At 43.4% G+C, this 13,708-nt stretch overlaps 1 protein-coding gene across 3 annotated transcripts; it reads left to right on the forward strand.

The window, feature by feature from the left end:
- Window positions 1-6,463: 6,463 nt before the first annotated feature.
- On the forward strand, window positions 6,464-13,379 carry LOC120639694 (calmodulin-binding receptor-like cytoplasmic kinase 3). 3 transcript variants are annotated; one of them, XM_039915572.1, is made up of 8 exons: window positions 6,473-6,774; window positions 6,938-7,140; window positions 7,669-7,926; window positions 10,762-11,024; window positions 11,343-11,508; window positions 11,640-11,732; window positions 12,122-12,420; window positions 12,810-13,379. In XM_039915572.1, exons 3-8 carry the CDS (start codon window positions 7,854-7,856, stop codon window positions 13,017-13,019), a joined length of 1,104 nt encoding a protein of 367 aa, XP_039771506.1. In that variant the 5' UTR covers window positions 6,473-6,774; window positions 6,938-7,140; window positions 7,669-7,853; the 3' UTR covers window positions 13,020-13,379. The 3 variants fall into 3 exon arrangements, with proteins under 3 accessions (XP_039771504.1, XP_039771505.1, XP_039771506.1); XM_039915570.1 differs by having other exon boundaries at window positions 6,464-7,140; XM_039915571.1 differs by having other exon boundaries at window positions 6,467-7,140; window positions 11,643-11,732.
- The last annotated feature ends 329 nt before the right edge of the window (window positions 13,380-13,708 follow it).

Here is a 13,708-nt window from a genome sequence, read left to right on the forward strand (position 1 = left end):
TATTCCGAGGAAGTCGAGAAAGCGCAACGCTTCGAAGCCCAACTTGAGGCAGCACAGGCGGACCAAGTAATCATCCGTGGCCAACTCGCAACTGCTAACTCCAGAGTAGCCAGTAAGCTTTTAGTGTGCAACAATTTCTTTCATTGTCCTTCCAATCTTCACTTTCCCAGCTTTGGAATTGCATATTCAACTCTCCATGCCGCAGCCGCTACCGTAATAGAAGCTGTGAATGCTCGGGGTGACACCGTTGTCGCTCGTCTTCAGGGCATTCCCAACTGCGTCCGGGAGATCGCCGGCCATGCATGGAGCCCACTGAGGCACCGTCGTCGTTCTTGCCGTGGTGCAGACCTTGTTCGGGAATGACCTCCGGACCCTGCACCCCATCTTCCCTGAAGGCGAGGAACGGGAAGAATTTGAAGAGCTTGTCGATGACCTTGACATAGTGGCCACCGCCATTGCTGAAGACGTCAGCATTGATTCCGTAATCAGCAACATCTTTGCTCACAACTGAGACTTAGGGGTAGTAACTAATGTAACAATCTAATCTAGAGATCAGCTCTTGTAAAGATAACCATCAATTAATGAATCAGTTCTTTTGACGGTCACTAACGACCCATTTTGACCGTCAACTCCTGCACAAAATTGAACCATAATGTGAAATAAATGCTAAGATAGATTTATTTACTAATGAAATCCACAGATGATGTTCGAGAATGTGTGAAGGTGATTTTAAGTTAATTTTGCAGCATAACGGTATGGTATGATCCAAGACACGACGTTCTAGCAAATCAGGATGTGACACATGTCAAAACATGGATTAGAGGGACCACCAGAGCAAGAAACCGACACACCAGAGGCCAATCCTCGTGTCAATGACAAGTGGGCCCAGAGCTCAACCCAACCGAAGAAGGCCAAGGTCGGTTGGGCCCACTGGGTGGCCGACAGACCACCCTGGTCGGCCAACCAGCCCATGGGCCCCACTAACTTAAGCCTGCCACGTGGAGCTTGCTCATTGGATGAATAGGTCGGTTCTTGGAGGAAGAGCTGCAGAAGACACCCCTGCTGGCCATGGCTCCCTCCTATAAATACAAAGGGGGGGGGTAATAAAGAATTGAGACACACACCACACACAACACAACTCGCCTCTATTCCTTTGGAGCTTGGAGGTCCTCATCCTAGATGCTTTAGGCAGCCTAGCAGGTGTATAAAGGTTAGGAGGAGAGTGAGGAGGAGTGGGGGGAAGTGTTGGGTTTGTCGGCACTCTTCTCCGCTTGTAACTCGACGGATGCTTATTCGGTTGTAAGTGTTCGATACTTCCTTATTTAGAATTAGAGTTTCGTTGCAAGTTATTATTTCTGCCTTATATAAGTTGAGTGTATGCTTAGAGTAGCATTTGATCCTAGCTTAAGACTCTAGACAGAGAAGGATAATCTTGGCCAGGGTTAGGATTAGTACGGAATAGCATAGACATGGTGTCTAGGCTAGACTATACCACTTAGTTGTCTGATTGTCCCATAGTTTGTTGAGGTAGCCGGCAGGTGGTAACAGCCCTGTCCGAGCCCTAGTAACCCTCCACGTCCGGATATTGGATAGAGCATACGAATGGAGCTATTGGCTTGTATAAACCAGTCCAAACCGGTAGCTTGAAGTATAACGGCGAAGTATCTCTTCCTCTAAACATAGATTCTAAATCTTAGGAAGTCCTCTCTATCCTATCCCTCCTACACCAGTGTGTGTGTCCTTGGATGAGTCTGAACCTGTAGATAGTGTACTCACATTCCTCAGTGGATACGATACCCCGGAATACTCTTGGGTGAAAGCTACAGCGGTATCTGTGCGCTTGCGGATTTTATTCGTGATATTACAAAGTACCAACAAACTTTCTGGCGTCATTGCCGGGGAACGGTAGCTACATTATCTTCAGACTCATTCATCCTCATATCTTTTTCTTTTTCTTTGATTCTACCTCAACCCCCATTATCCATGGAGCAGCTATCCCTTCAACAGCTCTCTTAACCCAAGAGCGAGTTCTAAGATCCAGCGTCTCCCGTGACCCAATTCATTTCACTAGCTATGAACTTAGCTCAGGCTTTATAGCCTTAGTTCAGGAAAATTCCTTTTCAGGAAGGGATTGTGAAAATCCCTACCATCATCTGCGCGAATTTGAGCAAGTGTGCTCATACTTGAAAATTTCAGGCATGACACATGAAACTCTTTAATGGAAGTTGTTTCCTTTCTTCCTTTCGGAGGAGGCGAAGCAATGGTACATTCGTGTCGTAGACTGTGTGAACGAAAGATGAATTGAGCTTCGGAACAGATTTTGTTATACGTTCTTTCTGCTTTTGCGAATATGTGCCTTACGAAAGTTGAATTGAGCTTCGGAACCTTTAGAAAGCCAATCTATAGATTCGACCCCTAAGGCCTCTCCTGAACTTAAATCTGAAACACCAGAGGAAGAGGATTCTCTACCTTCGGAGTTTCTCCGTAGTATCGAGTCCGATCTCTTTGAAGATTTCGGCAACACTTCAAGATACTTCTGTCAGAAGCGACCATCGATACCTGTCACTCCTACAGATCCCTTAGAAGAAAACTATCTTCGGGAAACAATTCGAGAGTTGACAATGTTGATAAGTAACGAATGGCTACAGGAAGGAGAGTCATCCCTTAACCCAATCTATCTTAACTCTCCTTCCTCGTCACTCCATTGCCGTCTATGAGATCAAGATGTGGATGCTCTCTATAATCCCACTGTTGAAGCCAATCTTATGTCAGATGAGTTTGCTTTAGCCTTTTAAGGCAACTACAAGCTCACTCCGACAGATAGACAGCTCAAGAGACCTTCAGGTTCTCTTGCAAGCAGTTATGGGATACTCACAAACGTACCATTTTGGCACTACGATGTTAAGGTACGACTGAACTTTCATGTCTTCGAAGATCTCAACTTCGACTTCTTGATAGGACATCCCCTTAAGGCTCTCCTTAAGGATGTTCCTAGAAATGGGTGCTTAAACATCAAGATAGTGAAGAACACTCTCCACATCCTAGTGGATCAAGCATTAAAGTGCTCAGCGGAGGATCCCCCTACTCTCGAGCCAATCAAGGAAATTATGTCCACTTCCACTCCCAAATCTTTTGATTCGGACCTCGAGGAGGATATCGAGGAAACTTCGGAAGAAGTCATCGAGGCAGATGAAGACTCTAACGAGACTTTCGAACTGCCCGAGACCGAAAAGCCATCATGACCTCCGATAGAGCTAAAGCCTTTACCTTCTGGGCTTAGATACGCTTTCCTAAACAGTGATGTAGAGTCTCCCGTGATCATCAGCGATAAACTCTCAGAAGAGGAGACACAGAAGCTCATCGCCATCTTAGAAAAGCACCGATCAGTCCTAGGCTATACCCTATAGGATCTCAAGGGCATCAGTCTCGCTCTTTGCACTCACCGAATCCCTTTGGACCCTGAAATAGCACCGTCTAGGGAATCCCAAAGAAGGTTGAACAATGCTATGAGGGAGGTGGTGAAGAAAGAGGTCCTCAAACTCCTAGACGCCGAAATCATCTATCCTATTCTGCATAGTGAGTGGGTGAGCCCGGTTCAGGTCGTACCCAAGAAAGGAGGCATGATGGTAGTGGAAAATAGCAAGAACGAGCTAATTCAACAACGAACCGTCACAGGATGGAGGATGTGTATAGATTATAGAAAACTCAACAAGGCCACAAAGAAGGATCACTTCCCACTTCCTTTCATCGACAAGATGTTAGAACGGTTGGCGAAGCACTCCTACTTCTGCTTCCTTGATGGTTATTCTGGTTACCATCAAATACCCATCCATCCCGATGACCAAAGCAAGACCACGTTCACATGCCCCTATGGAACGTACGCCTACCGATGAATGTCGTTCGGGCTATGCAACGCACCCGTATCGTTCCAAAGGTGCATGATGTCCATTTTCTCAGATATGATTGAGGAAATTATGAAAGTTTTCATGGACGACTTCTCGGTCTATGGAATGACCTTCGATCATTGTTTAGAAAATTTGAACAAAGTCTTGCAGAGATGCCAAGAAAAGGACCTGATCCTCAACTAGGAAAAATGCCATTTTATGGTCCGTGAAGGCATCGTCTTAGGACACTTGGTGTCTGAGAGAGGGATAGAGGTGGATAAGGCGAAAATCAAAGTCATTGAGCGACTTTCGCCTCCCACCAATGTGAAAGGAATCTGAAGCTTCCTTGGCCATGCGGGATTCTATCGACGGTTCATCGCGAATTACTCTCAGATCGCTAGACCCCTCGCAATCCTCTTAGCCAAGGATGTTCCTTTCCAATTTACTGACGAGTGCCACAAGGCCTTTGAAACCCTCAAAAGGGCACTCGTCTCAGCTCCAATCATACAACCCCCAGATTGGAAGCTCCCGTTCGAGATCATGTGTGATGTCGTGGTTGGTCAAACCAAAGATAAGAAGCATCACGCGATCGCGTACGCTAGCAAGACACTCACAGGAGCCCAACTCAACTACGCCACAACAGAAAAGGAGATCCTAGCAGTTGTCTTTGCCATCGACAAGTTTAGATCCTATCTAGTGGGAACAAAGGTCATAGTCTACACCGACCACACAACACTCAAGTACCTCCTCACTAAGAAGAATGCTAAACCAAGGTTGATCAGATGGATTCTCCTACTCCAAGAATTTGATCTATAAATTAAGGAAAAGAAAGGAGTAGAGAATTCAGTGGCGGATCATTTATCGCACATGCCCGTTACCAACACTCAAGAACCGCCGATAAATGACTTCCTATGGGATGATATGCTTCTCAAGGTAACAGCTTCGCACCCCTGGTATGCGAATATCGTGAACTTCATAGTTTCATGGTATGTACCCCGGGGGAGAGCAAAAAGAAGCTAATCTATGAGAGCAAATGCCACTTATGGGATGCACCATATCTGTACCGAGTCTGTGCGATGGGTTACTTAGACGTTGTGTACCTACGGCAGAAGAATGCAAGAACATAGAAAAATGCCATGCAACACCATATGGAGGTCATTATGGTGTATTTTGCACTTAGGCAAAAATCTGGCAAAGTAGATTCTATTGGCCATCTAGGTATGAAGACACAAAGAGCTTCATCAGAATATGCCCAAATTGTTAGAGGCATGGAGGGATCATAGCTCGCAACGCGATGCCCCTAACTTATAACCTTCAAGTCGAACTTTTCGACGTGTGGGGCATTGACTATATGAGACCTTTCGTAAGATTCCAAGGATGCTATCTTGGTCGCCGTAGATTACGTCTTCAAATTGATCGAAACCATGCCATACAGGCCCACAGATGCAAAGCACGCCCGTAAGATGTTCCACAAGATTATCTTTCCAAGATTTGACACACCCAAGGATAGTAATCAGTACTATGCAAGTACTAGATACCACTATGCAAGTACTAGATAGTAGATAATGCCTCAATTTGATACAAACATAATAGAGAGACAAACTCAAATTTTCAATGAAAATATACCTTGTCTCCACATAAATAAGTCATCGGCTTATGTAAGTGATAATATACTCTTTACCTTCAGTCTCTTGAGTCAAACTAACTCCAATAATTTTGTCTTCCGCTGCCATATAAAGCTTAAAAGAAATCACTCTCTGTCGCTTTGAGTACTGGTGGTGAAGACAAATATTGCTTAATCTTTTCAAATGCCTCTTGCCTCTTCCTCAAATAAATAATGTTGACATGTTGCTTATTGGCTTATAATTTATTAGTGTGATATAGAGGCACATTTATTGACATATTAATATTTACATATATTAAAATGTGCTTGTGTGCTTGATTTTCTAAAACTTGCGGGTATACGGGCATACCATGAGTATGGTATGCGGGTATTCACGCATAGCAGGTACGAGCACTGTTTCCTACTTGTAGCGGGTTGCGAGAACAGGCATAGGCACGGATTTTAGTATGCGGCTACGAATTTATGAAATTGATATCCCCACAGATTTTACCCCTAGCCATCTTTAGGCGCGAGGGACCGACGGAGCTGGGCGGTTCTCGCTCCAGCCAACTAGCTCCAGCATGCTAAGTCTGAACTCACCAGCAGGCGGTGGGAGGGAGGTGGGAGGCTGACGTGGACGTTCTTTTCACTGTTCTGCACTGTAGCATGTACTGTTTGCAGTGTGGAGTTTGAAATAGGAGGCGGGATGTGAGGTGGGATGGATAGGCTGGTGAGTTCAGTCTAAGCCGAACAGGCTGACTGATATTGGACCATGCTCTCATTATTTGTCAGGAGAAAATGAATTGGAAAGCACTACACGCAGTCACCATACTACTTTGGCTGCATATATGGGCCCACACGGCAGTGACCGACAGACCGCTGCGCAACCAGCCAACCGGCGGCGCCAGTTCCCACCACCCTCCTCCACCCCTCTACTCCGCGGGGAGTCCTTGACCACCCTCGTCTCCTCCCTCTCCAAGGATAACCTCCTTCCATTTTTTTTTCTTCTCTCCTTCCTCCCCACCTGCTCCGCTCCGTCGCTCGTGCTCCGCTGCTCTTGCCTGGATTTGGGCGGCCCCTCCTCCCTGCGACCGGCCGGCGGCGGTCTCCTCCTCGCAGCAGAGGCCGGTCGCCCCTGTCCCTGCCGCATCCGCCAGGCGGCTCCCTGGCTGCAGCTCCCGCCTGTCTGCAGCAGGCACCAGGCAGCGGCCTCCAGAAAGCGCCGCAGCTCCTGCCTGCTCCCGCCCTGCAGCGCCCACCAGGAAGCCCCGCCTCCCTCACCAGCAGGTAGATGAGATCGTTGTGAGTTGTAAGGTCAAATCCATTCTCAGTAGTCAGCACCGATGTCTCCTTCGGCTCTTCTACCTGCTCTCTCCGTCCTCCTCCTGTGCTGCTCGCCTCCGGCTCTTGCTTTCGTTTCTGAGCCTGCGCTTTCGCGAGCTGCTTGTAGAGATGACCAATTTGTCGTCTTGGATGCCTCTGATGGGCTCGTCAACCTGTCGGTCAATGGGGTTCTGGTGCAAGACAGCGTTCTTGCCTGCCAGAAGCTCCGCTTCTACTTTCGGAGTGGTTGCCTCCGCTGTGGCGAGGTGTCAGATGCGTGGAGGGTTGCGGTTAAGCAGTACTGTGGTGAAGGGAGCGAATCCAGCCACGGTAAGTTGGTTCTTGGTTCCTCCTAGGTGCTTAAGTCAGATAATAATTGAGCAATTGCTGCCTTACTGTAGTACATAACTGTGCAAATTGGAGTTTGCACCTGCATCAATTATTTCACTTAGGACGTGTAATAAAGGAGATATGCCTCTGATGTGTACTGTATCTCTGGAACAATATTTGGAATGTAAGGTCATTTTGTGGCAGTGTTCGTTCTGTTAAAATGGCCAGTGGGGTTTAATCCCACCTAACAATAGTTCCCATTTGTACCTTCTGGTATGGGTCTTTGTTTGGAAAGTAAATTAGGATGGTGAATGTAATGAGATATTTTTCTAAATGTCCTATTAAAGATTAAATTATGAGAGGGACGAAGTGATAGTTTTATTGTACCCTCATTCAACATCTGCATTCTGATCTTCCTCAACATTATTTTTTAATTTTTTTATGTGGCTTCACATTTTAAGTGTAACATGCAGATAAAAAAAACTTTATTCAGTCATTTCTCCTCATTTGGTTTGTTGTCACTTGTAGCAACTTCACATCAAAATGTCCCAAGGAAGCTGTTGAGGCAGTCCACAGATAATAGCTCGAGAAAGGATTATGACCCATGTGGAGGTTTGAGCTTGCATGAAAATAATCAGGACACCAGTGATTCTTCAGAAAATGATGATCACCTCCTTGCTTTCCCCGGTGTGATTCTTCTATGCTGTGGTCTCATGTTTCCATGCTTCCATGCTGAAAGAAAAGAAGCCAGTAGGAATGATGCTGCAAGTATTCAGCGCAATACAAGTGAGTTGGTCTTATCTGCGCTTCTCTAAATGGGTTCCGGTTTTCTGCTACCCTTTTTTCTCGAACGTGCAGGAGAACCGTGCATCAATACATTAAGAAGAAAAGGCAGGGGAGTTTAACTCCCCTAATCTTACAGATATAAAGGGGCTGTAGCACCCCCTTAGATACATCACAGTCACACTGACACCCTCCCAAAAAGTTCTTATTATCTTCTGAAGGGGTGTTTGAGTGTGGTCTGCGGCGAGTCCTGATGAATTAGGGAAACTTGAATTTAATGTTGTCGAGGTCACTTGTCGTTTTCATGCAGTTGTCTTGTGCTACATTAGGAAATAAAACACTATGACAAAATTTCTTGAAAAATTTAAACTGGTGTACGTTTAGAATTTAATTTCACCCATTTAGCTTTTTCTACTGTCTTTCCCTTCATGTCGATTAGGAATTAGTCCTGATGGTGCTATTGTTATTTGACAAATGGTTCTCTCTCTTATGAAGTTGTTGCAAAATTTAAGCGCACTGTCATGTTTATCAGGAATTGAGAAATATGATAGTGAATGGAAAACCAGGGTATAATAACTTCAACAGCTGCTGCTTACATTTTACAGATATCGGGATAACTCACTCTGCCTGCATAGGTATACAACCACAACAACAACAACATAGACTTTTTTCCCAAGCAAGTTGGGGTAGGCTAGAGATGAAACCCGAAAGAAATAAGTTCAAGGTTCAGGCACATTGATAGCTAGTCTCCAAGCGCTCCTATCCAAAGCTATCTCTTTAGAGATATTCCAATCCTTAAGGTCTCTCTTAACCGACTCATCCCACGTCAGTTTAGGTCTACCTCTACCCCTCTTTACATTATCGATCCGCTCAAGAACCCCATTACGCACCGGCGCCTCAGGAGGCCTTCGTTGGACATGTCCAAACCATCTCAGTCGATGCTGGGTAAGTTTCTCCTCAATTGGTGCCACTCCGACCCTATCCCGAATAATTTCGTTCCGGACTCTATCCCTCTTTGTGTGCCCTCAAAACCACCGCAACATCCGCATATCTGCTACACTCAGTTGCTGGACATGTCGTCTTTTTGTAGGCCAACATTCAGCACCGTATAGCATCGCCGGACGAATTGCTGTCCTATAGAATTTGCATTTTAGCTTTTGTGGCACCCTTTTGTCACAAAGGATGCCAGATGCTTGCCGCAATTTCAACCAGCCAGCTGAAATTCTATGCCTAACATCTTCATCAATATCGCCATCCTTTTGTAGCACCGATCCTAAATACCGAAAAGTATCCTTCTGAACCACCACTTGTCCATTTAGACTAACGTCTCCCCCCTCATGCCTAGTCGCGCTGAAATCGCACATCATGTACTCGGTCTTGGTCCTACTAAGTCTGAACTCTTTCGACTCTAATGTGCGTCTCCACAGCTCTAACTTTTAACCACTGCCCTACTCTCGTCAACTAGCATCACATCATCAGCAAAGAGCATACACCAAGGGATCTCACCTTGTATATCCCTTGTGACCTCATCCATCACTAAAGTAAATAAATAAGGGCTCAATGCTGACCCCTGGTGTAGGCCTATGTTAATAGGAAAGTCAGTGGTGTTGCCATCACATGTCCGGACAAACGTCGTCGCATCCTTGTACATATCCTTAATGAGGGTAATGTACTTAGTTGGGACTTTGTGCTTCTCCAAGGCCCACCACATGACATTTCTCGGTATTTTGTCATATGCCTTCTCAAGGTCAATGAAGACCATGTGAAGTCCTTCTTCTGTTCCCTATATCTCTCCATTAATTGTCGTATTAAGAAAATCGCCTCCATGGTTGACCTTCCAGGCATGAACCCAAATTGGTTTTGGGTCACACTTGTCACTCTTCTTAGGCGATGCTCGATAACCCTCTCCCAAAGCTTCATCGTATGGCTCATCAGCTTAATCCCACGGTAGTTAGTACAACTTTGAACATCACCCTTGTTTTTGAAGATAGGTACTAATATACTTCTCCATTCTTCCGGCATCTTGTTTGACCGAAAAATGAGATTAAAAAGCTTAGTTAACCATACTATTGCTCTATCTCCTAGGCATCTCCACACCTCAATGGGGATACCATCACGGCCCATCGATTTACCTCCCTTCATCCTCTTTAAAGCCTCCCCGATCTCTACCTCCTGAATTCTCCTCACAAAACGTCTGTTGGTATCGTCAAAAGAGTCATCTAACTCAAGGGTAGGGCCCTCACTCTCCCCATTAAACAACTTGTCGAAGTACTCTCTCCATCTATCTATGATCTCCTCATCCTTTACTAGCAGTCGATCTGTCCCATCCTTAATGCATTTGATTTGGTTGATGTCCCTTGTCTTCCGCTCGCGGATCCTAGCCATCCTATAAATGGAGATCAAACTAACTCATAATTATTTTATGTCTTTTCCATTTTTCAAGATAAGTGAGTTTTACAGTTACCAGCCAAAACTCCTTCATCAGTTCAACTAGTATGCCCATTTTTGGTAGTCCATCTTTATACTCTTGTTCAACTCAGTGGTTGATTTGGATGAGGTGGCATGTAGTTAGTTTCTTGAAATTGATATGATTGTTGGTAACAAAGGTAACAAACAGGACAAGCTCTGTTCTGGTTTGCCAATTTGCTGATTCTGTAAACCATGTAAGCTTTGATGTTATTGTCTCGGTTCTGAAGTGCACTGCATGGCTCATTTTGTTCTATTATTTGCAATATCAATCTTGAACAAGGGACACCAGTGACATTATATATCTATTATATAGCACTGTAACAATATTGGAACATTGAACAGACGAGTTATGTCTATTGATCTTTTCAGTTGAATCAGTTTCGTCTTATGAAGTAAGCATGTCATCTGAGAAAGTGCCACCAACTCCGCATCGAATACCTCCAAGTCCTTCGAGATTTGCACCATCTCCACAAGTAGCTAGAGTTGGATCTGTCAACTTAAGCATCCAGCAGATCCTCAGGGCAACTCAGAATTTCTCACCTTCCTTTAAGTTAGGTGAAGGAGGATTTGGGATGGTCTACAGGGCTGTCTTGCCAAATGGCACTGTTGTTGCAGTCAAGAGGGCTAAAAAGGTAGTCCAATTTTATTTCATGTCTTATTGCTTGTTTTACTTAAATTGCATTGTTTATTCTTGTCCATGTCTTTTTTCACTATATTAAGTTAGTTCTATTCCTCATCAAAATATGCTGTTTGTTCATGTTTATTGCATTATATTTTGTTAAATTTAGAACTTTGTATGACTTTTATTTGTAGCCAGCTAAATAGTTCATAGAGTTTTGGTAGTTTGTCTAACTCTGGCAACAATGAATAAAGTTCAAATTTTCTTTTCCTTTGTTTACTGTTTTCTTTTCTGCTGTGCTATGCATAACATGCTCTGCTGTAAATTACAGGATCAATTTGCTGGTCCTAGGGATGAGTTTAGCAATGAAGTAGACTTGCTTGCCAAGATAGACCACCGAAATTTGGTGAGGTTACTGGGCTTTACTGACAAAGGAAATGAGCGTATTATCATCACTGAGTATGTTCCAAATGGCACTCTAAGAGAACATCTCGATGGTAAATTGTGCTCCCCTTTATGTTTTCTTCACTTCTCAGTCCATTTTGAGAGCTTGTGCTTTCCATTTTGTTTTTTTTTCACCTCAGTCCATTTTAAGAGCCTTGTATATGACATGTATTACTCCATTCTGCAGGTCAGCATGGCAGAGTCCTGGATTTTAATCAGCGCCTAGAAATTGCAATCGATGTTGCTCATGCACTTACTTATCTCCATCTGTATGCGGGTAGGCTTTCCACTGACTACATGCTTAATTACATAAATACTGATGCGATGTGATCTATATTTTCATTATATTATTATATTTTCCACTATTTTGCCTCAGAAATGGGCTAACAGATGGAGTAGCATTTCTGTTACAAATGTCATTATCGTTGCCCAGTTATTTGATATTGGAATGGCTAGTTCTTTTGATGAGAGATTTAGAACATTTAGTTCAGAAAAAAAACATTAGATTCCATGAGTGTTGGTTGTATTATGCTGACTAAACGATAGCATATTTTTGAAATTTGTGGCACTGGTGATGTCAAATAGTACCAACAATTTTTTATTTCAAATAAATTTTGCTTTTGTGATATTCATGAAAGGGACTAAGAAATTCTACACTGTAAACAGAGAAGACGATAATTCACCGCGATGTGAAATCATCAAATATACTACTGACGGATAGCTACCGGGCAAAAGTGTCTGACTTTGGATTTGCAAGGAGTGGCCCTAGTGACACGGAGAAGACGCACATATCAACAAAAGTGAAAGGCACAGCTGGGTACCTGGATCCTGAATACCTGAGAACATACCAGCTAACTCCAAAGAGTGATGTCTTCTCCTTTGGCATATTGCTTGTGGAGATTCTTTCTGCTCGCCGACCCGTAGAGCTGAAGCGAACTCCTGAAGAGAGGATAACTATCAGATGGGTATGTATAGGCAACTTCTTTCATTTTCTATATTGCTAGAATCTATGCTTATACAAGGTTTGAAATTGATCTAAAATAAAACACTAGCATTAAATTATCAGTTTATAATGGTTTGGTTGAAGTGAAGGGACATGCTTCTTTGATATTGTGAACATAAAAGACCATCCTTTTTTCATGTGACTCAGCTTCAGAGCGGTCTTGGTGGGATAAGTCCAGTTTTGAGAGTTTGGGGTTGCAAAATAAACTGAATGAATTAAGGGGTTAAAAGTTGACCTTTTCCCTTTTCGATATTTCTGGCTTAGTAATGGCATTATTTATCTGTTTTGACAGTTTCACTATCATGGCATCCTGAATAACTGAGAGACTTTTCCTTTGTGCTGGGAATGCAGACTTTCAAGAAATTTAATGAAGGAAACATAAGAGAGATATTGGATCCATTGCTGGAGGACCACGTTGATGATGAGGTGCTTGAGAAGCTCCTTAGCTTGGCGTTCCAATGTGCTGCTCCAACACGGGATGACCGCCCGACCATGAAGGAAGTTGGGGAGCAGCTGTGGGAAATAAGGAAAGAGTACGGAAAGAGCATCAGGAAGGTGTGACGATCATGGATAATTTCTGATGTGTAACCACACAATAAACTGCAAATGGTTTACCTAAGTTAAATACATGAGGGGTTCGGGTAGTTACTGGCAGAAAGTAAATGAATATGTGGCGAGCATTATTTATAAAAGATATGTTCGTATACATATTAGTCTAATGCATTTTAAACAATTATGTGCCTAGGCATCAATATGATGATGGTCACTAGCTGTCATGATGGTGATTGGACCCCCTACATTATGCAGATCGGCGTGTGGTCGTGGGCTTGAAATTTTGATGGTCTTTACAAATACTACTGAAGATGTACCTGCTCGGCATGTATTAAAATTTTCAAGAAATGATACAGAAGATGTACCTGCTGGGCTCGTATTAAATTTTCCTTCCATCAAGCAACAATCAATGATGTCATTTATTTTTTTTTAAAATACACATCTTACGTTTCATTACATAAAATAATGATATTAATTATTATCTTTACAAAACAAATAATAACGTGAATTATGGATGAATGGATAATAATGCACACAATAATTTGACCTGGTCAAACTTTATACAAAACAAGACAAAAGTCAACAAAGCTGTGCCATTTTTCCTAAATAAAGAGATCAAGCAGATATATTGAGCAACTACATCTTTAATTGAGTGATTAGGGATGCAAGTCGATAAGATAAGAAAAATCATACGTATA

The sequence above is a fragment of the Panicum virgatum genome, chromosome 7K, assembly GCF_016808335.1.
Source record: "Panicum virgatum strain AP13 chromosome 7K, P.virgatum_v5, whole genome shotgun sequence".
Classification (NCBI taxonomy): domain Eukaryota; kingdom Viridiplantae; phylum Streptophyta; class Magnoliopsida; order Poales; family Poaceae; genus Panicum; species Panicum virgatum.

Excerpts from the sequence above, each read along its gene's own strand:
- LOC120639694 (XM_039915570.1), top strand. The coding sequence starts at position 6,831 with ATGTCTCCTTCGGCTCTTCTACCTGCTCTCTCCGTCCTCCTCCTGTGC. Across the intron at positions 11,025-11,342 it reads CAGTCAAGAGGGCTAAAAAG|GATCAATTTGCTGGTCCTAG; the intron begins GTAGTCCAATTT and ends TGTAAATTACAG. Across the intron at positions 12,421-12,809 it reads AGAGGATAACTATCAGATGG|ACTTTCAAGAAATTTAATGA; the intron begins GTATGTATAGGC and ends CTGGGAATGCAG.